The sequence below is a fragment of the Fusarium phalaenopsidis genome, assembly GCF_050370095.1.
Source record: "Fusarium phalaenopsidis strain FUZ10S chromosome Unknown contig_32296, whole genome shotgun sequence".
NCBI classification, from domain to species: domain Eukaryota; kingdom Fungi; phylum Ascomycota; class Sordariomycetes; order Hypocreales; family Nectriaceae; genus Fusarium; species Fusarium phalaenopsidis.
Genome location: NW_028145408.1, coordinates 2,380,319 through 2,406,247, shown reverse-complemented (window position 1 = coordinate 2,406,247; position 25,929 = coordinate 2,380,319). Strand labels below are relative to the sequence as shown.

Here is a 25,929-nt window from a genome sequence, read left to right as displayed (position 1 = left end):
AGCCAATCCTGGCACCGATAAATGACGGTTTCAGAACGGGAGCACCAAAACGCCCGCACCCACCACGCGGCCACTCCAACCAAGCACATGGCGATATCAAAGGCTGAGAGATATCTAGCCGTGGAGGATGCCGCGCTTGAATACCAACCATTTCATTCATGAAACAGGAGAATCATGCCTTGTTCAAACTCAAAAAACCTTTCTCCTATTTTCAGTCAGTTAGCGGCCCTCGGGGTCTATTCCTCTCCGTGGTGGCAACCTCTCATTCTCCACCGTCAGTTCAACCACTGATGCAGAGCGCATTAGGGCCATGTTGGCATCAAGTGCGTGGCCCGTAGGGGTCTTCATGGTGTAGCACACAGCGTGGTAGTAGCGCGCGAATCTGTGGCAGAGCACACGAGATGGGTCGTCGATCATTACTCTTGGGGATGACGTCTCGGATTCTGTATCACCGATTTCGTCCGGACTCTTCACCGTTCATTTCAGCCTCCATCAAACCGTTAACAAAGGAGAGATTACCGAATTAAGTAATAGCAATGTCTGGGGAGGAAATACGCTGTCGATTAGATGTCAGAACTCATTTCCCGACCTTCTTTTAAGCCTGCACAATCTGTTGCATCACATCATGCCTCTCGCACCTTGGTCGACATTTCACATGCGCATGCATCTCCCCAACTCATGATGCACGGACCATGCAGTGTTTTGCTTCGTAACCAATCAGTTGATGACCTCGATCAAAGACATTCCAGTCTCGCATCACTCTTCATCCACTGATGATGTCTTGTCATGATATCCATGATATACAATTTCCTGCCTCGTGGGCACTTGGAGAGACAAACTACGTAGTGTCTACATGAAATCCTGCCTCATATGCCTCGGCATTGTTCAGCAACACACCCACAATTCACTCCATCTATGCTCATGCTTGACCCCAGCCTTGAGGATCGACAACTCCACCCGACCGTTGGCCCTCGCCTGATATCCGCGCACGACGCGCCAACAACGCCGATTCTTGCCCTTTTCATGACATTCATCTTCACAGCTCCTCCACAGAGGCATCTCCAGCATCGCGGATAGTGCCGCAGTGCCCGAGCTCATCCGCGGTCCTGTTCATGGTGGTGTCCAAGTTCATATTCTTTATTCTTGGCTGCTCTCCACCTCTAATTAAACCCATGATCTTCCGCCATCTAGGCAAGCTTGATACTCCAGTCCTCACCGATCTTGGCTCCCACACGGCCCACAGTCGCGTAGGCTGCTCTGCCTCCCTTGGCAGCGTGATACTGCACCTTGGCCGTCCATGTGCGTCCCTCCGACTCAACCTGCACCTCGTTCTGGTTCCAGGTAGAAGGTGCACCAACAATGATAATCTTGTCGACGTACACCTTATCCATAGCCTTGAGCCAGTCGCCAGGCTTGACCGACTTCACGTCTCGGTTATTCGCCTCAAGCGAGGTCAAGGTGTTTCCACTCAGAGTGAACTTGCGGTGGATATACTGGCCCTGCTCGTGATCAAACGAGTCGCCGTCGTCGACATACAACTCACCCTCGGCGTTACCAGCCTTGGAGACTGACACGACAAGAGTGTAGTCGTCAAATCGCATCAGAGCGCTTGAACGTCGAGGGGTATCACGACGAGGGATAATGTGTCCTCCTCGCATGAGAAGAGGAATGCTGCTGAGTGGTGCATACACTGAAAGGTTCTTGCCCTTCTGAGTCTTCTTAATCTTGTAGGTGAAGTAGTCGTAGTAGACCTCGTCATCGGGGATCCAGATATCGACTGTCTCCTTGTCTTGTTCGGTCACTGGCTTCACCAGGAGGCCAGTCGAGCCAAGGAAGAACTGGTCCTCGAGAGCGAAGCCAGCCTCCTCAGAGGGATGTGTCCAGAACATGGGTCGGATAATAGGGCTTCCATCCTGGGCCGCGTTGAAAAAGGCCGTGTACCAGGCGGGCAACAAGGTGTATCGCAGGCGCACCGCCGCTGTAACAATCTGCACATGAGGCTCCGGAAGCAAGTAAGGCTCACGACGGCGAGAGTCAATGTGAGCGTGAGCACGGAAGAAGGGGTAAAAGGCACCAGTCTGGTACCAGCGAGTAAGCAGATCCTTGTCAGGGTTGCCAAAGAAACCTCCAACATCAGCGCCAGCAAAGGGGAAGCCGGACACGCCCTGGTTGAGGGTCATGGGAATGGAGGCTGCCAAATGAGCCCAGTCGGCCTGGTTGTCACCAGTCCACATGGCACCAAGCTTCTGCGATCCGGCGTAAAAGGCACGCGTCAGAATAAAGGGGCGTCGGAGCTCGCCCTTCTCACGCGTGACCAGAGCCTGGAATGTCGCGTTCTGGAAGGTCAGGCCGTTAAGGTTGTGCACGTCACGGTGCTCCCATCCTCCATGGTGGATGTTGTCCTTGGGCATGGTAACCTCGGGGCCGTTAAACACTGATGGCTCGCTCATGTCGTTCCACATCCAGGTGTTGGGCATGGTTCCCTTGAACTTGTCATACTTGAAGAGAGTCTTCCACCACTCGATTGCCTTGGGGTTGAAGCAGTCGATCCAGTGAGAGGCTCCAGGCCAGCACCATCCTTCGTAGATCTTCTGCTCCTTGTCGTGAACACCAAGATCCTGCGCAGTCAGCTCGGCCACAATCGGGTAGTTGTCCGTCTTCTTGATGTGAGGATCCATCAGGAGGACCAGCTGTCGACCATGAGAGTCGAGCTGTTCACCCATGCTGATGGGGTCTGAGAAGGAGTGGGGATCCCAGGTGAAGTACTTTCGGTCATCGGTATACTCAACATCCAGCCAGATGATATCATAGGGGATCTTGAACTTGTCCATATTTCGGTCGACGTTCTTAACATCGTCGGTCGAGATGTAGTTCCATCGGCACTGGTGGTATGCGATGGCAAACTCTTGAGGCATAGCAGTGTAGCCAGTCAACTCTCCATAGTTCTTGGTTAGGTCGGCGGGAGTAGGGCCGAGGAAGACAAAAACGTCGAGGAGACCAGACTCGGAGATCCAGTGAGTGTGGGTGCTCGTCTTGGAGCCAGCTCCAAGGCTCAGGGGATTGGCATGGCTCTTGTCCTTGGTAATGTCGACCCAGGTTTCGGCGACATTGAACCAAAAGACACCCACGGAAGAGTCCTTACGGTGCGCTTGCATGAAGGGGATGGATCCATAGAGAGTCATGGGGCTATCCAGAATGTACTCGAAGACGTCCGCATTGTACATGCGATAGGGCTCCTCCCAGTTGCCCTCTCCGCCCCGAGTCTGCTTCAAAGACAGAGGACCAGTGTGTTCGGGGATACCAAAAACATGCTCGTATCCGGGGAACGAGATGTCCAAGGCAACACTTTCGGGGCCACGCGGCTTGGTATCAGTGTTTCCACCGAAGGACTCGTCCCACCAAGTGCTCTCGTCTTCGGCGGCCTCCTCACCCTCCTTGTTCTCAACCTTGGGTCTCCAGTGCTCCATGTTGAGCAAGCCACGGTCATTGAACTTGACATGGGAGTTTCCGTCGCGTCGGAAGTCAATCTCGAAGGGCGAGAACTTAATGACAGCCTCGTGCTTGGACTCAGGACCATACTTGATGTTAACCTGAGTCTTGTCTTGGAACGCAAGCTGGGCCTCCTTATCGAGATCCAGCCCAGCTACGAGGACCCACTGGTCGGCTTCATTATATCGCTCCTTTCGGACAGGGCTGTTGTCTCGCAAGACGATATCCTTGTTTCGTCGCTTCTCTTCGTCCATTGTGACTCGGGCGGTGCCGGACTTGAGGAACGAGATGGTGAGTGGGAGTCGGACGGTCTCCCCCTGGGAGTTGATGGTCTTGACGATCATGGCCTGCAGCTTGCCATCTTCGAAGGATGTTGAGTCGGCGAGGACTTCGTATGGTGACTTCCAGTTAGAGCCTAGGGAGGCAGCGTTGTCGGCGTACGCTCGGTTTCGCTTGCAAAAGCCGGACTGGCGACACTTCTTGAAGTCGTGTTCCTTGACGGCAGCTAAGCAATTGTTAGCGGGATGACTTGCTAGACCGCAGTTCGAAGGATTGAAGTATCATACCAGCTGGCTGAAGTAGGCAGACAAGAGTGCCTAACAGCAAAAGCAGCGCCGTCCATCGAAAGGACGACGCCATGGTTGACCTCATGGCGGTAACACGAGGATCAGCCGTCAACAAGGGGCAAAATAGATAGGAAAAGTATTTATAGACAGGTTAGATAAACATGAAATTGACAATGGATTCCACGGCCTGGAGAAACCGCTGGAAAAGATGGTGAGTGTAGATGGTTGGCCGTATTCCCTGACAGCCTCAGCTTCTGATGGTGTCGATGTCAAGCTGTCCCTTGATGAGCCTTGGCGACTCTGGAGCTGAGAGGGAGAGCTCCAAGCCCAAAAGGGACTGGTCTGACACGCAGGGGAGTGTGGAGTCGGGGGTCAAGGGACAGCGGGGCAAATTCGGTAAAAGACTAGACCCGGCATAACGAACCATTGTTTCGCTTCTTGCATTCTCCTTGCATGTTTTTCGTTGCTGTTGTGATTGATTGACTTTTGCGGTTTCTTGCACTGTATGCTGCTTGGAGCTCTGGTGTTGATAGCTGCAACTCTGCAGGATCGTGTAGAAGTAAGTTGAGTCTGTCCCCATTGGCCTATCTAAACTTAATGTCACCTTCAGGTAGTAGAACGTGTCAGTTCAGCTCGAAACAGTTTCAACTCTGCCAACGCTTGCTTTGAATCCATCGCTCCCTAGACCTTAATGACAACGCTTCATTCCAGAGTGTCAACTTGGACCAATTGAAAGTCACGTGTCCGTGCGAATTCCCTTGTCCTCGCACCCACAGCCCCTCAACGCCAACTCATCATGGCTGATGAGCCCCGCCAAAAAGTCGAGAACCCCACTGCAGGCGGCGACAAGCACCCCAATCACCAGCGCAACCCGCTACGGAGAACTGCGGAAAATCTGTCCCCGCCGATTTTCATCGCCCTCTTCGTCCTCTTGGCCATTTATATCCTCTTTTCACCGCCTTCTTCCCACCTTTCCCCTCCAGTTGTGCCGGAGCCAAAGTCTACCTTTTCCTCCTCTTCCTCCACTCCCACATCCCAAGTCATCCCAGATCAAAACAACATCACAATGTCTTCTACCGAGCAGACGTGAGCTACCCCGCCATTGTTGACCTACCCCTCTAGGTCGATGCCCCTCCAAAAAACATGTGCTGACTTTGCTACAGCTTCATCGCTATCAAGCCCGATGGTGTCCAGGTAAACAATGGCACAATGTCGCCTTGATCAAGGTCATGAACTGACACTTCTCCCTCCAGCGTGGCCTCGTTGGTCCCATCATCTCCCGCTTCGAGAACCGAGGGTAAGCAACCTTGGCGAGCATCGTACGTTTCTTGCATTCTAACATTTGGAAATAGCTTCAAGCTTGCCGCCATCAAGCTTGTCACCCCCGGCAAGGAGCACCTCGAGAAGCACTGTCCGTCCCCTCGATCCGTTATACCGATTGCCAATTGATTCTGACCGTTCACAGATGCCGACCTCGCTGGCAAGCCCTTCTTCCCTGGTCTGATTGAGTACATGAACTCTGGCCCCATCTGCGCCATGGTCTGGGAGGGCCGTGATGCCGTCAAGACCGGCCGTGGTAAGTTGGCTCGCTACAGCATCACTATATCCAGCTTCTAACCAACTTGCTCAGTCATCCTCGGTGCCACCAACCCCCTTGCCTCCGCCCCTGGCACCATCCGTGGTGACTACGCCATCGACGTCGGCCGCAACGTCTGCCACGGCTCCGACTCCGTCGAGAACGCCCAGAAGGAGATTGCTCTCTGGTTCAAGGAGGGTGAGGTCCTCTCCTGGAAGACCTCCCAGTTCGACTGGGTCTACGAGAAGCCTTAGATTGTCAATGATGTGACGCCCTAAACGATGGAACGGAAAAACGTACATGTGGGATGACTGAGTCTCAACGGGTATAACAAAATCAAGACATGAATCTTCTCAACCTTGTGGCTGTGCTTTGTGATGTCTACGACTTGCGAGTGAAGATTCCCTTTGCCCTTACTAGAACGCCAGCAAACCACGGCGTTGCCCAAACACTGCCAATTATTCGAATTGGCAGGAGAGCTTTCGTGATGGCGTATGCGAGAGCAACTTCGACCACGACTTTGTATCGTCCATCTCCACTGTGCCATCGTTCGACGGCGTCCTCCGACTTGGATTCGTGATTTGCCGGGTTGGTGCTTGGCATAGTCGCCTCATCTTCCTGATCCTGTCCGAACCCGAACCAGCCTTTGCGTTTGAAGTACCTTTCAAACCGACCAACTCCATCCTCGACATAGGTCCCAAAGTGACCCGTCACATAGTCCACGGGCACATGGTTGGTGTAGTGAAACAATCCGAACAACCCCAGTACAGGTACAATCGCCGTGATCTCGTGCAGGATCAGAAATGATACAATGTGCGAAACTGGCGCATTTCGTAGGCCATTGGTGTATTTTTGTAAGCGGCGGGGAAGCTTAGCCGTGATGCGGTCGATGCGGGAGGCTTGGGAGGATTTGGTCCTGATGGACGTGCGACAAACGCAGGGAGCGTGGCGGGGACGAAGGCTGTGGCGCCAATTAAAGGTGAAGAGGTTGCGACGCATATTTGGCTTGCGATAGTAAAGACAAAAGGCGGAGTTTGGAGCTTTGAAGAGCAATGAAGCCGACTAAATAGAGAGACGGAGAAGAGTTGATGTTCTTGAGTGGAGCTGCTGACAGCCTCAACCCCTGTTGATCGATGTGCGAGTTTAGGGTAGCCAACTTACGACAAGATGCAAGACTTGTGAGTTTGTCAATTTCGAGGGCATCTATGTACCTTTTGAATGGATTTTTGTGATCTGTATCTTTTTTGCTCGTGAATTTATCGTGTAAAAACTTAATTGACGGTTCTCTTTACTCTGGCCGAAGATTGTCTCCCTAAAAACAGGGAGTGACCTTGAAGCGCTTGGTGAACGCAAGACGATTGACCCAAACTTGTCAAGTACACATTCGAGCTGGTTTCTGGGATTTTAAGCTCACTCCAGACCCCAAGCTTAAGTTACCTATGTGGTGTGGGTGTCCGGGTTGGCTCCCTCAGTGCATTGCCACACTTGTATCTGAATGGACAGTCCATGACGGCTTCCAATGGGGGGTTCGGGACAGACTTACACGCAATTACTCCGGTTGGATTTCATTGTTCGATGCCCATTTAGAGAACTCATGAATGATTGGATGAGTGGTAGCACGATGTTTAGTGAAATTCAAGACCTAGTTTGGCAGCTTGTCAAGCTAACGATGTGGACTTCATCTACTGGCCCAATCACCTCCATTATATACCGGCCCAAGACGCAGCACCACTTCAATTCAAGTAGACGTTACTCAAGACCAACATACCTACATCGAAAGAGCTCGTCTTCTTCACGGAGCCACTCCTCCGAATCCCCTCAATACGATCGGATGACCGTGCCGAAGTGGGATCGAGAGCACCGAAGCTCCTTTCTCTCCTTCTGCTTCTATGACACAGCTGCCTTCCTTGCGCTCGTATCGACCGCCTCACTCTCAACAGACGCAGCTCAACAATGATGAAACGTGCTCACAATGACTTAAATTGTCTTTGGGAAGGAATTGCTCTTAGTCTGTGACGGCTGAGTTGAAGTGCCCTCTTGCCTCATCCACATCGCATCATATGAGTTCGTGAGAGCACCTGCCTTCACTTCAACGAGATGGCCTCAATCGCCCCAACAAAACGCCCTCCCTCCTTCCGATTTCGATGTGCTGACACAAGACTGGGCATTTATTCTCGTCGCTCGAGAATCCATCCTTCATTTCTTCTCTTCTCTTCCATCACCAACCAGCTCATCCAAGGTTCACTTCATCCAACGCTCACAGGATCTCCCACCTCAGCCCAGACACAAAACACAACCACTCCAACCACGTTCTTCACTATTTGAATCTACCACCACATCGCACCACAAAGATGTTCGGACAGTTCGCGGCCTTCGCCGCTCTTCTGATGGCCGCCCAGGCCCAACGCTTCCCCGGCGAGGACCTCATCCTGGCCGACTGTGGCATTGGCGACAACCCCCAGCACCCCAAGTGGTCAACCTCCCGCCAGATGAACTGGTACCAGGACATCAAGTGGCCCGAAGACGCCTACAAGTACCCTGATGCACCTGACATGGCCGTCGAGGTCCCCTACAGAAACGGCAAATACCCTTGGATCCCTGAAGGTGCCACTGCCAAAATGCCCAACGGTGTTGTCTGGACCGTCTACATCGAAGACAGCACTCCTGACGGCTTCAAGGCTGGTTCCGCTGTCACCACCAAGGAGGGTGGCCAGATGCTCAACTGCTGGGCCTACCGTGGTCGCCCTGTCAGTGCATCTCTCAACAAGACCGTCAACCCTGAAGCTGTTTGCTGGTCCGCCTTTGTCTGCAACCGCGATGACGAGCCTCCTTCCCGTCCTGACGACATGGGCTCTCAAACTTCCTCTTTGACCACAGACCCTGCCCCTCCTGCAACCACCTTTTCCTCGCGACCACCTGCCACTCCTGTCCCCTCTCCCACTGGTGGCGATCCAGCACCTACTCCTGACCCCAACACTGGAAAGCTGTTTGTCGCCGCCTCGGTCAGCCCTCGTTTCCTCAACTGGCCCAACACCTGGCAGGCGTTCATCGAGAAGTTCTCCTGGGATCGAGAGTCCGGGAAGTGCATCGCTGAGCCCATCAAGGGGGATGGCTATACCATCAACATCGAATGCGCTGGCATTCAGGTTGATTCCGACTCCCACCTCACCCTCATCATGATCAAGGCTCTCCGCGATGTTGGCATGAACAGCACCTGGTTCAACCAGAACCCCACTGTCCCAGGCCAGAACCAGAACAACTCTACCGCTGAGCACTGGGTGGTCATGCCCGAGGCCTTCAATCTCCAGGTCGTGGACGTTGCTCATCAGAACATCATCGGCTACCTCGGTTACAACACCACCTATGACAACTTCCTCAGCGGCGCCTGCTCGACTTGCGAGACTGGCCGATTCAACAAGCAGTTCTTTGACCCAATTCTTGCCGCGGTCAAGGGTACCTACCCCCTGTATAACAGCTACAGTGTCCAAGCTGAGTGCAGCCCCTGGATGGCATGCCAGTGAGGTGATGATTGAGGCGTGTGTACGATCACTGGGGTCTATTGTACCTGCGACATGTTAGATGGTTTATGATGGGCGAGATGAGAGGCGGACAATTTCGTGGTTCATGTTATCTTACTTCCTTCGCTTCTGTACATGTATTTCGCCTGCTTTACTTTACTTTACGACACTTGTAATTCAACTGGTCTCGCTGAAGAGCTTCGTCGATGGCTGATGATCCTGCTCGTGTCTTGTTTCCTAAACCAGTGAAATGTCTGTCCACCAAAAGTCTCCTGTTACATGCTCTCCAAACATGGCGCCATGAGCATAGGCATCACCGACTAGGCTGAAGCAGTCGTCAACGTCATTGAACCTTCTCAGGACCAAGGGTGTGGGACATCCAGCCACAATCATGACCTTATCCCCAACCTGAGCCTCGGTCGGAACTAGACAAAGATAGCCTCTGATGGTCCTCGCGATGCGTCTGTTGGGTACGAGGGTCAAGCGCAGTAGGGCTTCGAAAGGAGCAGCCGCCTTATTCCAGGCCTCGAACCTGGCCCGGCGTTCCGATTCGGAGATGACTGGTACGTCGGGGTTTCTGGGCATGCCCAATTCGAAGGCTAGGGCAATCATATCCTTCGTCTTGGGGAGGCTGTTTGTGGAATCTCTGCTGTTTGCAAGGGTCCACAGCGGCTCAAGGCTATCGAAGTGATTGAAGCTGGTAGGGTTGGAAGGGCGATGGGCGATTAGAGCGGCAATGGTTATGATGGTCATCCAGGCGCCGAAAGCCTCGACGAGGTTTGGTGGTGCTGGGCGCTGGACCAAGTCGTTGTCCATAATGAGAGTGCGCCAGAAGGCTTCGACGATGGGTTGCTGAGTGGGGAGGTATGTTGTACCGCAGTGGAGGAGGATCTGCATGGACTTGTTGAGGCTGCCATGGAGCATCTCGGACCATGTTTCACCAAGCTCTTCAATGCTGCCGAGATGGGGCCTGATCGTTTTGACATGTAGATGATGGCGGTCTTGATCGATAGTGAATTCAACGTCTTGGCCTGCGCAGGCATCAAATGGACGGAGACTACTATAGTTCGGGTTGAGGATGGGTGCATGGACTGTCTCGAAAGAAGGAATCCAGGTAGGTAAACTTGAGCTGGTGCCACGGCTAGCGAGACCGGCGAGGGAGAGGAGATGGAGAGATTGGGTTTCTTGGAAGAAGGCGAATCCAAGATTTGTGAGGACTTGATCGTCGGTTGAATGGTAGTCAACCTTGAGATTGAGACGGGGTTGTCCTTCGAGCCGTGCCATGTGATTCACGAGGCCAAGGAGGGCATAAACACGATCTCTTCGGAATGTTGCCTTGGACCCGTTGCTTCCCAGTAAGAGTTGCAGTAGAATCCTCCAGGGATGACTTGTATCGATGCCGAAGGAAAAGTCTACGCTTTGGAGGACCTCTCGAAAGCGACTGACTTCGCCTTGACTCCATTGGCGGACGATCTGGAGGTTGATGGCGTGGAGGAGGCCTTGAACGAGGGGAATGCCCCCACGGCCATTCCCTAGGACAACGAGGCCGAGAGTGGCGCGTGACATACCAGTGAGGGCAGCGGCGTCTGCTATGACATCCCATGGAGCCTCGTAGTGACCGATTAGAACTGTTGGATTGCAGGATAGGGCAACCTCCTGGAGCATCCATACTCGTCCGAACCAGGCTCTGGTGTAGATGTCGCCGAGGTCGATCCAGTCGTCCGCAGTAAGGGGTGGTAAGCCGTTTCTTTTGAGAACCTCTGGATCATCCACAATGAAGACATCCCCGTACGATTGGTCTCTGGCCAACTCAAGAATCTTGCTTTCTGCGCCTGCTGCTAGTTGTCGCGCTACCTCCATAGCCCGAGGCGTCTTATCTGACGCAGGACCCAGCCATATCATCGTCTCGATTGTCCCATTGTAAATGCTATCCATGATGGCAACCTGGGAAGAGCGCTCAGAGAGACTGGCTTGATTGATACAGATGCTATCGACCCAGAGATATTGCCCAGGCCTGGCGGCGCACAACTGTGACAGCGCGTCACAGAGGTTCGGCAACACCGGGAAGGGCTTTCCATTGAGGAGGATGCATCGTCGGTCATGAGCCGTGTAGAAAGATGGATCGCCTTCGGGCGGACCCCAAGTGTAAGAGATGGCGAGATATGGGGGACATTGGCCGAGAGAGAATGTGTGGAAGGTGAAGGCTGGTGAGGAGTCTGTGGCTGTGTCTGGGAGGCGGAGGAGGCGGATGTGTTGATCGTCGATCTTGTCGCTGTATCTGAAGCCAAAGACCGCTTGGGAGGCTTGGAAGAAGCTGCTTGAGAGGACGCTTTGTAATGAGAGTGATGCTCTTGACAAGGCGCGGCGTATCCGATGACCGTTGGTTATGAGGGCGATAAGGGCGGCTGCAGCGGCCAGATGAGTTGGCTGGACCACAAAATGGCAACTGTACCTGAACCCTGTCCTCATATTTTTGGTCATGGACGGGAGCCCTTCATCTCTGGGGTTTTTGGTGTTGATGTCGTTGGCAAGATGGCGCAGGGTCATGGCGATGCTCAGCCGCAATTGATAGCGGGTCGGATCTGCGGTTTCGTGTTTGCCTCTCAACATCGGCGCCGATGATTGATCAACAAAGAGTCGTTTAATGGGAATTAGGAAGTTAATATGCAAGGAAAGGAAAAGAAATTCCGAAGGAATTCCGGTGCTTGTAAGACTGCAGCTCCTACGAGGTTGCTAAGGCTTGATTATAGTAATTTAGCTCGATTCGCTCATCTTTGGTATCATCGTTGTATAAGTTAGGCACAACATAAGAAGGCGCCTGATGATATCTAAGCTTGCGTCAGCGCATTGTCTTTGACTTTATGCCTCTAGATCTATATCTATTCATCATCTGTCCCATCCGAGTAGTAGTCGAACTGCTTCGGAACCTTTACATCCTTTCCTCCTGGAGCGTCCGCATCGATTTCCTTGGTTGCGTTAGTTGTAGGTGTCGTCCCATCCGTTACCACTGCTGTTTCTGCCGACTGTGGAAACAAATGCCCTCTTAGAAGTTTGGTCATGTCCCTCGCCCACTCCCACGGCCGTGCCGTACCTCCAGGCAAGCTGTTGAAGTACTCCCAACCCATGATACCTCCAAAGGAACCATAACGACCTCGCAGTGCTGTGAGGACCATGCTGAGGGGGTTCATGGGCACATAGCCACTGCCATTTTCCGGGTTGGTGACGAGTCCGATGACAATCTTCTCCGGGGGCCAACCCTTTTGGATCATAAGGTCGTACATGAGGGGGTTACTACAGTCTCCCCAGCCGCAGTAGAACTGTGTGTTGTACCAGGCAATATCGCGACCCCGCATGACTTCGAGAGCCTCGTAGTCGAAGCCGCTGAGGTTCTTGGTAAAGTCGAGCAGAGACATGGCAACGGGTGCCAAAGTGATGATGAAACTGGGACCAAAGTCGCTTCGAAGGCGGTCTATCAGTCGAACGATGCCTCCTAGACTCATCTCCTCCTCCACGTCCAGATCAAGACCGTCTAGCCCACGCTCCCGAATCATGTCCTTCACAGGACCGTAGAACCTGTCAAACTGCTCCTGGTCGGCGTCAAGACGCTGATAGCTCCCCTTGGCAGCGCCGCCCAGCATGCCCATGACTTTCACGCCCGAGGCCTGCAGCACGCGGAGCTCGGCCCACATGGTCTGAAAGCGGGGGTGAGATGGGTGGTGGTCGTTGAGGGTGATGTCCTCGGGCTTGTCGTTTATGTGGATGGCGGCGACAATGACGTGGGTGATGTTGATGCCTGGCTGCGTGATGAGCGGGAGAGGAGAGATGAGGTTTCCAGAGGAGTCATGATGGGTTTGGTAGTAGGTTATGAGGCGGGGGAGGGGATTGGAGGAGGTAGGGAGGGGAGGCATCTGGGGCGAGGAGCTTTGAGGTTCGAGATGTTGCGTGTTATTCGGTGATGTTCAAGGTCGAGGCTCGAGGTTGATGCAGGCTTAGGTGGAGGCGCTGTAACTTTAGGCTATGGCGGGTATGCAGCCACTGAAAGTCGGGGGGTTGCATTGCTGAATCTCGAAACTGAATCGAATCTCACCAGGAAAGTTTAAAACGGCCAGCTTACTTGCATCAACAGTTTCATTTCTCTCGAATGGCATATTCAATAAACGACGGGTATCTCTCGCTCACCATCTCAAAAATTGACTCCGCTCTGCTGCTCCTTTTCCAAATCCTTCACTCTCACCTTCTTACCCACGCACCGTCCAGGATACCAGATAGCAAACAGCAACACAGCCAACGCCACGGGAGCAAACTCGAGGCAAGCAAAGTAAATCTCGTTGGAATAGAGGTGGCCGCCTAATCCTTCAGCCGTCTCTGCCAGACGGAAACACGTTCGCAGATAGATGAGGATAGTGGCTACTGCAAATGCGGCGCAGAAGCTGGTGAGTGTTCGACCTCGTGTACGAATCTCTTGTCGGCTGCGGAAGAGAAAGCTCGCGGTCAAGATGACGAAGACGCCGAGGGAGAAGACCTGGTAGGCTAGGCCACCGAGGAGGATGTTGTTTGCGTCTGTGGGATCGTCGCGGTTCGACTGTCGCACACCGATGAGAGCAGCGCCTGTGATCTGGACCACAGTTGCGATAACGTCGGAAGTTATAAAGAACCAGAGGATGGCCTTGGGCGGGAGGAACGAGTATCGGCGTCCAAGCCGGGGTATCAATGCTGAGAGGATAGTGTACACACCCGCAGCGAGGAAGACGGGCGCCGTGACGATGAAGAAGTAGTTGAGGATAAAGTATAGTAGATGATACGGATCATCCTTGGCTGAGAGCGAGCGCGCAATGTACCCGACAATCTCAAACAACAGTCCGATGGGAAACGTGATGAAGTACCAGCTCCGAAAGCGAATCGTCTGGACGAGGTGGACGACGAGGAAGACGGCGAACCAGACGGCGGCGAACACGGCGAGCGAAAAGGCGGGAGTGTAACCGTAGATGATGACGGGCGTGTCCCACTCGCCGTTGGGATTGGGAAAGTTTGGATCGACGTAGCCGTCGATGGGCGGGCCTGGTAAAAGTTAGTAAGGAGGAAGCTATCGCGAGGTTTTGAGACATACGCCTAGAGCTGTCTTGCCCACTGTCACTCATGATGGCCGTGCAACAAAGACGACAGTGAAGGACACAATGCGGATGTCCAACGATCGAAGTCTCTTTAGTACCAGGACCCTGCCGAGGCCATACTTAATTATAAGCTTCTTTCACATTAAAACGCCATAGCCCACTCAACGAAAGGCGCCAAGCCCACATGGACACCTCGGTTGTCCTGGTCATGAATCATCGTTTCCCTTTTTGCATAAAATGCGGGAAATAACGATGAAACCTGGCTGTTTTGACCGATCTTGGGGGAAAACGCCGATGAGGTCGACGATAATGTCGGTTGACGATCTGGTTGCCGTTTTGGGCCATTGGTGGCTTGGGATGGGCCCTGGCCATGTCTCGAGGGCGATTCATTTGCTGGTGAGTGTAGTTTTGGGGTTTAGAACTGACGAGAATTGTGTTGATCTGTAGAGCTTTTCATGTTTGATTTACAATTCTTAATTTCTTTGATTGTTATGTTACCTTGCTCTCTCGACAACCTGGTGACAAGCACTCAAGTCGGTATCACCATTCAGACCGCTTAATCACAACAGCGAAATTCATTTGATGGTGGTGACAACATAGAAGTTACATGTTGATGAATCGTTATCAAACTTGGGAACTAAACTAGGTAAATATGGTATCCGATAGATCGAGAGCACAAAAGGCACCAATGCTTCATCAAACTCACTGTCGCAACCGGTAAACTCAGGGCGCATCCCGCGGACACTTCATCATGTCTTCGTTCATGACCCTCTCAAAAATGCCTTCCCGAACCTTCTGCAACCTCTTTCTTGCCTCTTCCATTTCGAACTCCCTCTCTTTTAGTTCCCGTTCCACACTGGCTCTCTTCACTCTGGCATAGCTCAAGGCATCATCCAACATCGAAGCACAACGGGCTGCCTCCCCACAGCTGTGCTTGATATCAATTCTCCCCCAGACGTCACTGAGAGCCGAGTTAAGCTGTCTGATAAGGGGCTCAGTGTTGAACCTGGAAAGAACCCCATTATCCAGTCCTAGCCTCGATAACTGGTCTATCGTCCTCTTAGTCTGCTGAATGTCATCTTTCGCTTGGTGTAGAGCCCGGCGTTCCATGAGAGTGCTGGACGTCCTGTGAGCGATGAGTGCTTTGTCCATGTGCTGAAGGGTCACCATCATCGTCTGCGCTGCCTGCTCCTGTAGCTCTACCGCCTTGCTGTGTGCCTCGAGTTTCGCCTTTGTCGTAAAGTACGCTGCTAACGCGTCGTTACTTTCTTGCTCCTTCTCATCTTCCTCAGGAAACTCTGGCGTTGGACCTGAAAAGATGTCATCGTATAATTCGTCGAGTTGTCGTTGCACGCCTCGATGCCTTTGAACGAGGCCTTGGGCACTCGCCAACGTATTTTGTGCCTGAACTAGTTGGGCTTTGAGCGATGAGTTGTGCTCTTGGGCTTGCTGCGCTTGTTGCAACGTCTCAAAGTAACCCTGCTCCTCTTTGTCTGCCATGCCGGCGAACCACTCCTTCTTGCCACTGGCTGTGATGAGAAACTTTCTGAAATGGCTATGGCGATACTTCTTATGTGTCTGGAGGTTGACTAATCGCTCTTGATCCAGGTCATGGAGTTTCTTATCGGATAGGGCCAGTTGATTTTCGAGATCCGAAACGATCTTTTGTTGTTGAGTGAGAGAAGAGCTGGCATGGCTAGTCTCGGCGAGGAGACGGAGGAGTTCCGTATTCTTGTGCGAGGCATCTCGTATCTCTGCTCTGATATCCGTCATTTGAGTAGATTTTCACGGAAACAGCTTCGACAAAAGAAGTTAACAAGTTTGAGTGTTGATGATGAGAAATCGACCTTCCATCGTTACTCACTCATCAAGTCAGCCTACAAGGGCCGCCAAGCAATCCTCGAAGCAATATCCTGGTTATTCACGTGGCTGTGACTGGTTGGGAACACACATTCAAGCATGGGGTTGATACGAGTCTCGGTGACTGGAAGCTGAAAGTTCAACTCAGCCTTGGAGGATCTGATACCTGGGCAGATATCATCAGCTCCCACAGGCGACTCCGCCACCGGGAGCCATGAAGTCGGTGTTTAGCACATCTAGGACCAGCAGATATATAAAAGGATTTTCAAGGCTGGGATTCTTACATTCATGAAAAAATAAGTGAAATACATGTATTTTTGTCATTTTGATCAGGTTGAAAGAATGGAGAGGTGTTTCCTTGTCTCACGCATCTTATTCTCGGAGCTCCGGGTTTTGCCGTGCCGGATTTGAGATCGGAGCTTCCTCGCCGAGCTCCAGCTCCAGCAACCCTCATCGCCATTCATCCGCAAATGGCTTCACAAAGGGCCCGTCTCCCCCGCCTGGGGAGCCTCGGCGCCTTGACACGGCCATCGAGGCCCCCAGGCGCCTCGATATGCCCCTTCTGCTCCGTCACCTCGGCCGGCCGGATGCGCCCACGAACTCGCCGCGATGCCCGCTTCAATTCGACAGTCTCGGCCTCTGAAAACGCTGGAAACCCGCGCGCCGAGCTTGAACAGCACCTTCTCGACATGCAGAAACTCGGTCCGCTTCTCGTGAACCCTTCGCGAATGCAATTGGCTCTCCAGGGCTTGCGGCAAGCGCCTGGCCAGGAAGTGGTGAGGGTTGCAATTCTTGGGCTGGGACCTGGCTCCAACGCTGGAGAGACGGCAAAGAACGTATTAAGGCTGCTAGTGACGGACCCCTTGAAGGATGAACAAGAATGGGAGCGCCAATTGAAGGATCACGACCCCAAGAAGCCCCTCATTGTGCGCATCAGGCCGACCGCGGAGGAGCAAGGAATTCTCTCCGTCAGCAAGACGAACCTGCTCGGCGAGATCAATGTCTCTTCTGCCGACTGGAACAACTTCAATCTCGAACTACTTTTCATGGAGACAATCATCCCATACCCCCAAGGAGATGACTATGTCGCGAAGATCAAGATTGTGGAGGATGTGCTTGTTCCCACTGTTGATATTGCTTCAGCCGAAAATCGGTCAACACCGGTAACCACTCCGGTCCACCGAGCTCTTCTGATCGGGGACGGGATGAAAGGGGCGGTCAATGCGACAAGGTTGCCGTTCCTGGAGGAGGAGGAAGCCGTTATGAGGGCCGTGAACTTGAAGGGCATCGACCGCACTCAGTTTGAGGCTCCCTTCGAGATAGTCGATCTCGCCAGCGCAGAAAAGGGCATGACGCTCTTCCGACAGAGCACAAAAAATGCCATGGAATATGAGCGATTATGGACAAGCAGCAATTTTCCCGCCCTGGCCACTTGGCTCAAGTCGGGCGTCACCTCTTCAGAGGAAACCACAAAACCAGCAGTCCGACGGCTCATCAAATCGATCCTGGAGAGTGTCTGGGCGAGATGCAAGGAGGAGAACCACAATCAGATCAAGGACATTCACATCAAGGCCCACGCGAAGAAGACGCTGGCCCTCTCACCCAACCTGAACAAGGGGCTTTCAGCATGGGCACAAAAGGCGCATACAGAACTGCAGGACGAGCTTGATCTCGCATTTACGGGCCAGCGATGGCGGAAGTTGGGATGGTGGCAGCTCTTCTGGCGGGTTGACGACGTGGCCATGCTCACAAACGAGATGCTGAGCCAGCGGTTCCTACCAACAGCAGAGCAGGAACTTGTCTACCTGACTGGTCGGATTGCAGAGGCTGCAAAGAACACACAGCAATACCCTCAGCCGCCCTCAGTTCAGGATGCGCCCAGCCCAGAGCCTCAGCTGAAGCGCCTCAGTTCTGGGGAGCTTGAGCCTTTGGTTCCGGTGACAACACCGCGCCCAGCCCTCCCTAAATGGCCCGGCCATATTGCCTTTACCCGCAAGTATCTCCAAAACGAGACCATCCCAGCGCTTCAGGCTCTGGCACAGAAACTCGTCATGCAGTCCCTAGGTACATCAGGACTCACCACTTCACTCGCCGCTCTCCTTTACATCTCTTCCTTTTCTTCAACCATCTACGAAGCAGGTGCTGTCGCAGCGTTGGGTTTCATGTGGAGTATGAGTCGGCTGCAGAAGAAGTGGGATGCGGCGCGAACATTCTGGGAGGGTGAGGTCCGTGAGGAGGGCCGTAAGGCTGTACGAGCTGCTGAAGAGAGTGTTGCCGGCGTGCTTAACGGGGAGGAGAAACACACGCGGACAGATGACGATGAGGCGACCAAGGTGCTGAACGAGGTTCGGCATCTTGTAACAAAGGCATCAGACGCCCTTGACCGCATGAAGTAGTGGATCGTGTACATTATAAAAAGCAAGTGAAAGGCATGAGCATATGTGCTGATAGATGGTGGCGAGATACCAGGCGTAACGGACGCCTTCTTTTTTGTTATCTACTCAATCTCGACAACCACTCTCTACCTTGGGGGTTTATCCCAAGAACCAGGCTCTCTCTCCCATTGCATGTCCTCCTTCTAGACTGGTATCGCACCTGAGCCTGCCTTGACTTCCACAGCCCATTGTTCGTTTTGCAAAAGAGAACCCAAATAACCTGAACGCCAAGCACATGCCACCGCCGCGCGCCGCTGGTGTATACTCCGTAAAATGTCGTCTACCGTCCTCGACCGCCTGCGCGCGCACGGCTGACGGTCGCGCGACCTCGGGCGAGACCAACACCACGGCCGCGGACGTTTCGGCTGCGGAACATGGGCGCGTTGCGGAGCATGTCGGGGACGATGAAGAAGCGCACGTGGGAGCCCCGGATGTAGACCTGGTCGAGGTGGGAGACGCGGCCGTCGCGAGCGGTGACGGTGATGTCCTTGAGCTGGACGTTCATGTTGTCCTCGGCTGTGCGCATATTAGCAGTAGTTCTATTAGATTGTTCGGAAGAGGGTATATAGAGCGTACCATCGAGGAGCTTGCCGCGGTAGGTCTGGCCAGAGGTGATTTCGAGAGTAACGATGTGGCCCTGCACCAAACAGATTAGCTTCTTTGGATTCTGGACAAGAGAGGCGTAGAAGGTGTACGGACCTGCGCCTCGTTGAGAAGCTTGATGGGAATACCGATTGTGGACGTCATGGTTGCGGTGGGGGTGTTTGGTTGGAGAGTTCGTGTAGCTGAGGAGGCCGAGGCTGAGCTGGAGCTTGGGATATCGTGAAAATTGGCGAGGCTTGGTGGTGAGGGAGCGGTAGGTGGGGAAATGTTGATCCGGACCAAGAAGAGTGTTGCGCCAACTTTGATGGTTCTGGCACTGTACAAAAGTGCGTGACTTTTGGGAGGCGCACAGTGCCTAACAGTCTCACGAGTTGGGCACTTCATGAGAGCTTCAGTTGTAGAGCAGATGTTCCATGTTATTGACCCTGGGTATAACTTCCAATGTGAATTGTAACTGTATAATCAAACAAAATCGCCAAATGAAATCCTATTCCCCAACAAATAATACACTACAAGAACATACATATCCAGAGCACTACTAATCGCTTTACAAGGAATCTAGCCACTTGCTCACCTTGACATTCGAATTCATCTGCCTCTTGTCCACCTCCAACTTCTTCCTCTCCTTCTTCTTTGGCACGGCAGGTTGTTGTTGATGCTGCTGCTGTTGGTGCTTGCGTCTTGATATTCTTGGTTTCGACGCCACGAGCGCTTTTCCGTACGTGTTGTCAGGCTTGGGCGGTAATAGCGCGCCGCTCATCAGCATCTTGCGGTCGTTTTCAACAGCGGGCGGCCCTGAGATGTAGTCGCGCTGCTTGTACTGGATCCTCGGGAGCGGCTGGAACGGCGAGGGCTCAGCGGTCGTGGGTGTCGTCCCTGAGCACGTCGACAGCTCTGGAGTCTGCGTTGGTGTGGTGTAGTGGTTGCGCATCACGGTGTCGTTGAGGCCCATGAACTGGTAGTGGATGTGTCCGCCGACATTGTCCGAGACGATCGAGTTTCTGCCGTCGGGTATCACCCTCACCATCTCATCATAGGAAATGTAACGCGCTCGGTAGTAGTACGATGCCGAGGCATGGAGAACCCATTCGGACCATTGAGTAGTCGGGGTGCCTCTGAATGCGCCCGCGGCTGGAGGCTTCAATGCTGTGACTGCTTGGGCTTGGGGCGCATCGATTCTATGCCGCCGACGTCGCCTAGGTTCGTTCGCCTCATTCATGGTCAGTTCAGGTACGGTACAACTGGCCTCGGGCAATTAATTGTTTCCCTGGTAAATAGCAGGGTGACGGAGAAATGTGGCGAGCAGCAGCAGCAGCATGCGCACACGCGAGCGAGGATGCGCTGTTGAGATATAAGCCCGCGGGGGTGCCCATCGAGCCTCAGCACAATGGGAGCCTGCATCAAAACAACTGCAGCTCAGCGATGGGAAGGGAGGATTTACAACCTAAAGGCATTGGATGGCCCTATTACAAGCCGACAGCCTCACTGTCGGACCCCCCCTGGCGCCGCCGAGGAAGCCCGCATGCAAGTCGAGGCACACAAGGCAGCCTCTGGTGAGTCCAGGAACGCCATCATGGTCGAACCATCAGCGGCGGGTTTCCCATGATTGGGGGCTCGGTTGCCGGCCACCCAGCGCGCGGGCAGGCTGACCCATGTACTGGCAACACCAGTTGGCTGAGGAAATTTTGAGGAGCCCATCGAAGCCCGACATGACAGCGTCGAACAGGTGTCCTTGCATCCGACTGCCCAATTGAAGGGTTGGGGAAGGCCTGCGAGGGTCCTGATTTGGCGACGCCTGTGGGCTGAGGCCGCCTCGTAGGTTGCCTCGATTTGGCATTTGGCGTTGCGGCCTTCTAAGACGAGACTGCGCATTCCACTGATGCGAGTTGGAGTCAGATGGATGTTGGGGTACTGGTAGGGAGAGCTGTGTAACCAGGGCGCTTACAAGACAGACAATCCGTAGGCCCGTAAAACGAAACTGCGTGATGGATAATCAGTCACACTCTTTGCGTTGGTGACGACTCATTGGGATGACAGCGAAAGGATCACTTGGGTCGAACAAGAAGTGGTACCGATAAGCAATCCGCTCTCGAGAAGTATTATTGTGTCTCTGCCTTGTCCTCCGTATCTCCCGCTGCCGCTGCTGCTTGGGTATCGTTTCCTTGCTTGCGCTTCTTCTTGGCCGCCAGCTTCTCTCTCGTCTGCTGCTTCCGAGCCTGCTTGTTGAGGCTACCGATGACTCCGCCCTCCTTTCCGCAGGGGAACTTCTCCCACGCCGCCGCCTCATCCTCCTCGGTCCATTCGCGTGGCAGCACCGCAAACGTGAGGTAAGACGTGTGGGTTTTGAGGTCCGTCTCGGGCCGGTGGTAGAGCTTGCCGTGCATCCACGGCTTCGAATCCTCCTGCTGTCCGTTGGACTTGGGTGCTGATGCCGGCGTGTCGACGTCCATGGCCGACGAGTCCCCCTCGCCATTTGCTGCCTGAAGCTGCGCCTTGTGGAATTCCTTGGTCTTGCGGTTGATTTCCTTGAGTCTCTCTACCGCCTCCGTCACGTCCGCAGGAGCCAGGATGTTACCTCTCTCGTTGGGGAGATTCGCTCCGATGCGCTCACGGACCACGTTGAATCGTCGATGTGAGATTTCAACCATGTCGATGTCGGTCCAACCCAGGAGTCTAAGCTCCTCTATCGTCCGTGTGACTTGCTCTATGCAGGGAGAGAACGTGCAGATGTGGACGGATTTCTTAGGATCCAGAGGTGAAACCCATTCTGGTGTCTCTGCATCGCCGTCCTTGCTTGCCTTGTCGGGTCTCTGCCGTGAGAGGTGGTGGAGTGCTTCCCATGGAGCTGGTAGGTCGAGGAAGACGGCGTTGGCGCGGGGAGATTTGCCGTCGATGAGGAATCCTTCGTTATAGACGTCGTGATGTGAAATCTTGACAATCCCATCCAATTTGTGATTGTGAATCTCCTCCTGCATTTTGTTATACCGTGGCTCGTGGTACTCAAAGCTGAAGACCTTGCCCCTCACGTCGTCCTCATCCTTCGGGTAGCCATTGTACACGGCTCTTGCAGACGCATGCGTGAAGCTACCACTCCCGGCTCCCGCCTCAATGATGCGAGTACCAGGCACCGCTCGAATTCGTTGCAGGATATAGCTGTAGTCGGGGGTGTACACAACCTGGGTTCGGTGGGGCAGACTGCTCGTCCAAAGCTCAGGAGTTGGTCGCAAGATATGAATGAAGCCACTAGAGGCAGTCACTGCCTTCTTGACCTGCTTAGACTTTGCGTCCGCGACATCATCGTCCGGGCCAGTCGTCGTCGGTGTGTCCTCGTCTGTGGCTTCTCGGCGTCGCTTGCGTCCTCTTGAGCCCGTATCAACGGCCGAGGCGCGAACTTGGGATCCCCAAGGGATATTTAGCAGTGTTGAGTGAGGAAACGACCCGAAGCGAGTGTTCAATGTTGCGCCTTCAAGGTAGCCATCGACAGCTCCTGTTGACTGCTCGAGGGTGATGGGCTGAAGATTGTCGCGAGAGAGCAAGATGATCGCGAGGTTTCCGGGACTTGTGACATTTCCCGGCTCGAGGAAAGGTGAGGGTTGTGCCATTGCCGTGATTGCAGCCTCGTGCGTGGCTGTGGTATTAATTTGATATGTCCAAGAGAGGATCTTGGCTGCGACAAGGCAAGAAAATATTTTGAGATGGACAGCGCGAGGCTGAAAACGATCATAGCTGCCCCACTATAAACTCAGTGAGGGGCACTGAGTCAATGCGCTAAAGTGGACTATTGGCGAGGCTGCACAATGGTGCTTGGCGGGGGATGCCACTATGGGTTCCAGAGCGCTCCATCCCTGTAGGTGAGGTGCTATCCCCTGTAGCTCAGGCCAGAGGAGGAGGGTCCTCGAAATTTGATTGATGGCGTCTTTCTCTCCCTTTGACTCGTTCGTTCCTGGTGACTCGTTCGTGACTCAAGCCGATTCGATACTTGGATATTTGATACTTGTCCTCCCATCCTCTTCTCTTCTCTCACGATACCCCCTTTCCCTTCCAGCTCCTCTACTTCCTCTCGCTTCTCCTTCTCCTTTTAGCGTCTGGATGAATATATTTCGCCTTCGTTCCCTAGCAAGAATCTCCCCTCCATTGTCCCGATTTCGACCCCTCCATCGATCGTACTCGTCCCGCCCAAGCTTCAGCACCACCACCATGGAGTCGCTGAAGCTCTACAACTCGCTCAACCCGGGTGCTCCAGTTCCCTTTGTCCCCATTGAGAAGGGCAAGGTTGCCTGGTACGCTTGCGGTCCGACCGTGTACGACAAGAGCCATCTGGGTCACGCGCGCAACTATGTGTCGACCGACATTATCCGCCGTATTCTGCAGCACTACTTTGGCTTCGAGGTCAACTTTGTCATGAACATTACCGACATTGACGACAAGGTATGGATGAAGAGCTGCTAAGGGGCCTGCGACTTTGTCTAAACCGCAGTTAGATCATCATCAAGGCTCGACGACAACGTTTGCTTGAACTCGAGAAGAACAAGACCTACTCCAAGGACGAACTCCGGGAGCTTGCCCTCGCCGCCTTCCGCGCATACGCCAAGAGCAGCCTGCCTCTGCTCCTCAACGATGGAGAGGACCTCGATGCGACCAACTATGCCCAGCGGAGAGAGGCCGGATATGGAGGAGTGCTTGCTGGAGGAACCATCTCTGGAGAGGGCAAGCCTGGAGACGACGAGGCCAAGGTCAAGATGCACCTCAGCAACATGACAGCCGCTGCCGATGCCATCAATGGAGGCGAGATCTTCCCTGGCGCCGACGAAATCCTCCTTCCCTACCTCGACTCCCTCTACAAGGAGACTATCGACACCAGCGATCAGACCATGTTCACCGATCTTACCCAGAGCATGGAGGCTCTCTTCATGGAGGATATGGATGCGTTGAACGTTCTCAGACCCGACGTCATCACCCGTGTCACCGAATACGTTCCCCAGATCGCCAAGTTCGTCGAGAGAATTGTTGACAAGGGATTCGCATATGAGGCCGAGGGATCTGTCTACTTTGACATTTCCGCATTTGAGAAGGCTGGTAACACCTATGCGCGATTGCGGCCCGACAACCGAAACGACAAGTCTCTTCAGGAGGAGGGTGAGGGATCGCTCTCCAAGAACCTCGGTGGGAAGAAGAACCCAGGCGACTTTGCCCTGTGGAAGAAGTCCAAGGCCGGTGAGCCTTACTGGCCCAGCCCTTGGGGAAATGGTCGCCCTGGATGGCACATTGAGTGCTCAGTCATGGCCTCTGATGTTCTGGGTGCTCAGATGGACATTCACTCTGGTGGCATTGATCTCGCATTCCCTCACCACGACAATGAGCTGGCTCAAAGTGAGGCTTACTTCTGCGAACACGGCAAGGGAGAGCACACCTGGGTCAACTACTTCCTCCACATGGGTCACTTGTCCATCTCTGGTTCCAAGATGTCCAAGTCCCTAAAGAACTTCCAGACTATTCAGGATGCGCTGGCTACGAATTACTCTCCCCGAGGCATGCGAATCGTCTTCCTGATGGGCCGATGGAACGATGGTGTCGAGATTTCGCCCGATATGCGATTGCAGGCTGACAACTGGGAGTCTACCATCAGCGTAAGTGTATACCGTGACTCATAGTTGAGCGTTGCTGACACATGCAGAACTTCTTCATCAATGTCAAGGCTCTGCTTGCTGAGGCAGGCATCTCGAGTGGTGTCAAGTCGTTGTCTATCAACGAAGATGCCAAGCCAACTGAGGGTCTCCTGGCCGAGCTTGAGCAAGCGAAGCAGGAGTTTGAGGCTGCTCTGACCAACTCTTTCGACACACCGAGAGCCATGTCTGTCATTCTCAAGCTGGTCAACACAGCCAACGTTCACTTGAGGGACAACAAGGACGCTGATCTCGCAGCTCTCGAGACGATTGCTCGATGGATCACGAAGGTTGTTGGCATCTTTGGCCTTGACGCCAACGCGACAGCTCCATATGACGGCCTTGGCTGGGCGACAGTGATTGCCGCTGACGTCGAGCCCAAGACAGCCGTGCAGCCCTACGCAGAGGCCTTTGCCAAGGTCAAGTTGGACGTTTCCGACCTGTCCCTGGAGAACGAGGCTATTTCTGCACTGCTTGAGCAGGATCCCACCGCCGAGTTTGAGTCGATCGCTTCAAGTGGCTCGCGAGACCCTGAGCAACTGGCACTGCCCTACCTTCGCGCCGCGTCCAAGCTTCGAGATGAGCTCCGCCGAATCGTCTCCAGCCAATCTCCCGACACTAAGAAGGCGATTCTTGCTCTGACAGATCGCATCCGTGACGAGGATCTCACCAACCTGGGTGTCTACCTGGATGATCGGCCCGACAACCAGGCTTCTTTGATCAAGTTCGTCCCTGCCGCTGAGCTGATTGCCGCTCGTGAAGAGAAGGCCGCTCAAGCCGCCGAGAAGGCTCGAAAGAAGGAAGAGGCCCGTCTTGCCCGGGAAAAGGCTGAGCTGGAGGCTCGGGAAAAGGCCAAGGTGCCACCTGAGGAGTTGTTCAAGAGTGACGAGAGATACAGTGCCTGGGACGAGCAAGGATTGCCGACAAAGATGAAGGACGGCAGCGATGTGCCCAAGAGTCAACTAAAGGGATTGAAGAAGCAGTGGGATCGACAGAAGAAGGCGCATGATGATCTCAAGGCCAAGGGCCTTCTGTAGATTTAAAATCAATTACAGGCGTGATGCTGGTGTAGATACAAGGAGGAGTTTAGAGGCAAGAAAAGCGACTG

General features: G+C 53.7%; 13 protein-coding genes across 13 annotated transcripts; 4 read left to right on the top strand and 9 right to left on the bottom strand.

Moving 5' to 3' along the window:
• Positions 1–1,187: 1,187 nt before the first annotated feature.
• LRP88_06329 (glucan 1,3-alpha-glucosidase ROT2) lies at positions 1,188–4,128 on the bottom strand (the record flags this gene model as incomplete). The annotated part of the gene is made up of 2 exons (XM_083242868.1): positions 1,188–3,994; positions 4,056–4,128. The coding sequence occupies 2 exons, from the start codon at positions 4,126–4,128 to the stop codon at positions 1,188–1,190; spliced, it is 2,880 nt and encodes a 959-aa protein (XP_083101804.1).
• A 723-nt stretch (positions 4,129–4,851) lies between these two features.
• On the top strand, positions 4,852–5,885 carry LRP88_06328 (nucleoside diphosphate kinase; the record flags this gene model as incomplete). Its single annotated transcript, XM_083242867.1, has 6 exons — positions 4,852–5,141; positions 5,219–5,249; positions 5,309–5,352; positions 5,408–5,466; positions 5,521–5,631; positions 5,686–5,885. 6 exons carry the CDS (start codon positions 4,852–4,854, stop codon positions 5,883–5,885), a joined length of 735 nt encoding a protein of 244 aa, XP_083101803.1.
• Positions 5,886–6,012: 127 nt separating this feature from the next.
• On the bottom strand, positions 6,013–6,630 carry LRP88_06327 (uncharacterized protein; the record flags this gene model as incomplete). Its single annotated transcript, XM_083242866.1, has 1 exon — positions 6,013–6,630. The coding sequence occupies one exon, from the start codon at positions 6,628–6,630 to the stop codon at positions 6,013–6,015; it is 618 nt and encodes a 205-aa protein (XP_083101802.1).
• A 1,352-nt stretch (positions 6,631–7,982) lies between these two features.
• On the top strand, positions 7,983–9,152 carry LRP88_06326 (uncharacterized protein; the record flags this gene model as incomplete). Its single annotated transcript, XM_083242865.1, has 1 exon — positions 7,983–9,152. One exon carries the CDS (start codon positions 7,983–7,985, stop codon positions 9,150–9,152), a length of 1,170 nt encoding a protein of 389 aa, XP_083101801.1.
• Positions 9,153–9,386: 234 nt separating this feature from the next.
• On the bottom strand, positions 9,387–11,696 carry LRP88_06325 (heterokaryon incompatibility protein-domain-containing protein; the record flags this gene model as incomplete). Its single annotated transcript, XM_083242864.1, has 1 exon — positions 9,387–11,696. One exon carries the CDS (start codon positions 11,694–11,696, stop codon positions 9,387–9,389), a length of 2,310 nt encoding a protein of 769 aa, XP_083101800.1.
• A 332-nt stretch (positions 11,697–12,028) lies between these two features.
• Positions 12,029–13,057, bottom strand: LRP88_06324 (glycoside hydrolase family 18 protein; the record flags this gene model as incomplete). The annotated part of the gene is made up of 1 exon (XM_083242863.1): positions 12,029–13,057. One exon carries the CDS (start codon positions 13,055–13,057, stop codon positions 12,029–12,031), a length of 1,029 nt encoding a protein of 342 aa, XP_083101799.1.
• A 275-nt stretch (positions 13,058–13,332) lies between these two features.
• Positions 13,333–14,287, bottom strand: LRP88_06323 (RTA1 domain-containing protein; the record flags this gene model as incomplete). Its single annotated transcript, XM_083242862.1, has 2 exons — positions 13,333–14,207; positions 14,257–14,287. The coding sequence occupies 2 exons, from the start codon at positions 14,285–14,287 to the stop codon at positions 13,333–13,335; spliced, it is 906 nt and encodes a 301-aa protein (XP_083101798.1).
• Positions 14,288–14,983: 696 nt separating this feature from the next.
• Positions 14,984–16,033, bottom strand: LRP88_06322 (uncharacterized protein; the record flags this gene model as incomplete). Its single annotated transcript, XM_083242861.1, has 1 exon — positions 14,984–16,033. One exon carries the CDS (start codon positions 16,031–16,033, stop codon positions 14,984–14,986), a length of 1,050 nt encoding a protein of 349 aa, XP_083101797.1.
• Positions 16,034–16,590: 557 nt separating this feature from the next.
• Positions 16,591–18,516, top strand: LRP88_06321 (uncharacterized protein; the record flags this gene model as incomplete). Its single annotated transcript, XM_083242860.1, has 1 exon — positions 16,591–18,516. One exon carries the CDS (start codon positions 16,591–16,593, stop codon positions 18,514–18,516), a length of 1,926 nt encoding a protein of 641 aa, XP_083101796.1.
• Positions 18,517–18,835: 319 nt separating this feature from the next.
• Positions 18,836–19,302, bottom strand: LRP88_06320 (uncharacterized protein; the record flags this gene model as incomplete). The annotated part of the gene is made up of 3 exons (XM_083242859.1): positions 18,836–19,071; positions 19,132–19,192; positions 19,255–19,302. The coding sequence occupies 3 exons, from the start codon at positions 19,300–19,302 to the stop codon at positions 18,836–18,838; spliced, it is 345 nt and encodes a 114-aa protein (XP_083101795.1).
• A 403-nt stretch (positions 19,303–19,705) lies between these two features.
• Positions 19,706–20,377, bottom strand: LRP88_06319 (uncharacterized protein; the record flags this gene model as incomplete). Its single annotated transcript, XM_083242858.1, has 1 exon — positions 19,706–20,377. The coding sequence occupies one exon, from the start codon at positions 20,375–20,377 to the stop codon at positions 19,706–19,708; it is 672 nt and encodes a 223-aa protein (XP_083101794.1).
• An 880-nt stretch (positions 20,378–21,257) lies between these two features.
• LRP88_06318 (tRNA 1-methyladenosine methyltransferase subunit GCD14) lies at positions 21,258–22,760 on the bottom strand (the record flags this gene model as incomplete). The annotated part of the gene is made up of 1 exon (XM_083242857.1): positions 21,258–22,760. One exon carries the CDS (start codon positions 22,758–22,760, stop codon positions 21,258–21,260), a length of 1,503 nt encoding a protein of 500 aa, XP_083101793.1.
• Positions 22,761–23,355: 595 nt separating this feature from the next.
• Positions 23,356–25,858, top strand: LRP88_06317 (cysteine--tRNA ligase; the record flags this gene model as incomplete). Its single annotated transcript, XM_083242856.1, has 3 exons — positions 23,356–23,586; positions 23,640–24,785; positions 24,833–25,858. The coding sequence occupies 3 exons, from the start codon at positions 23,356–23,358 to the stop codon at positions 25,856–25,858; spliced, it is 2,403 nt and encodes an 800-aa protein (XP_083101792.1).
• Between the last annotated feature and the right edge of the window lie 71 nt (positions 25,859–25,929).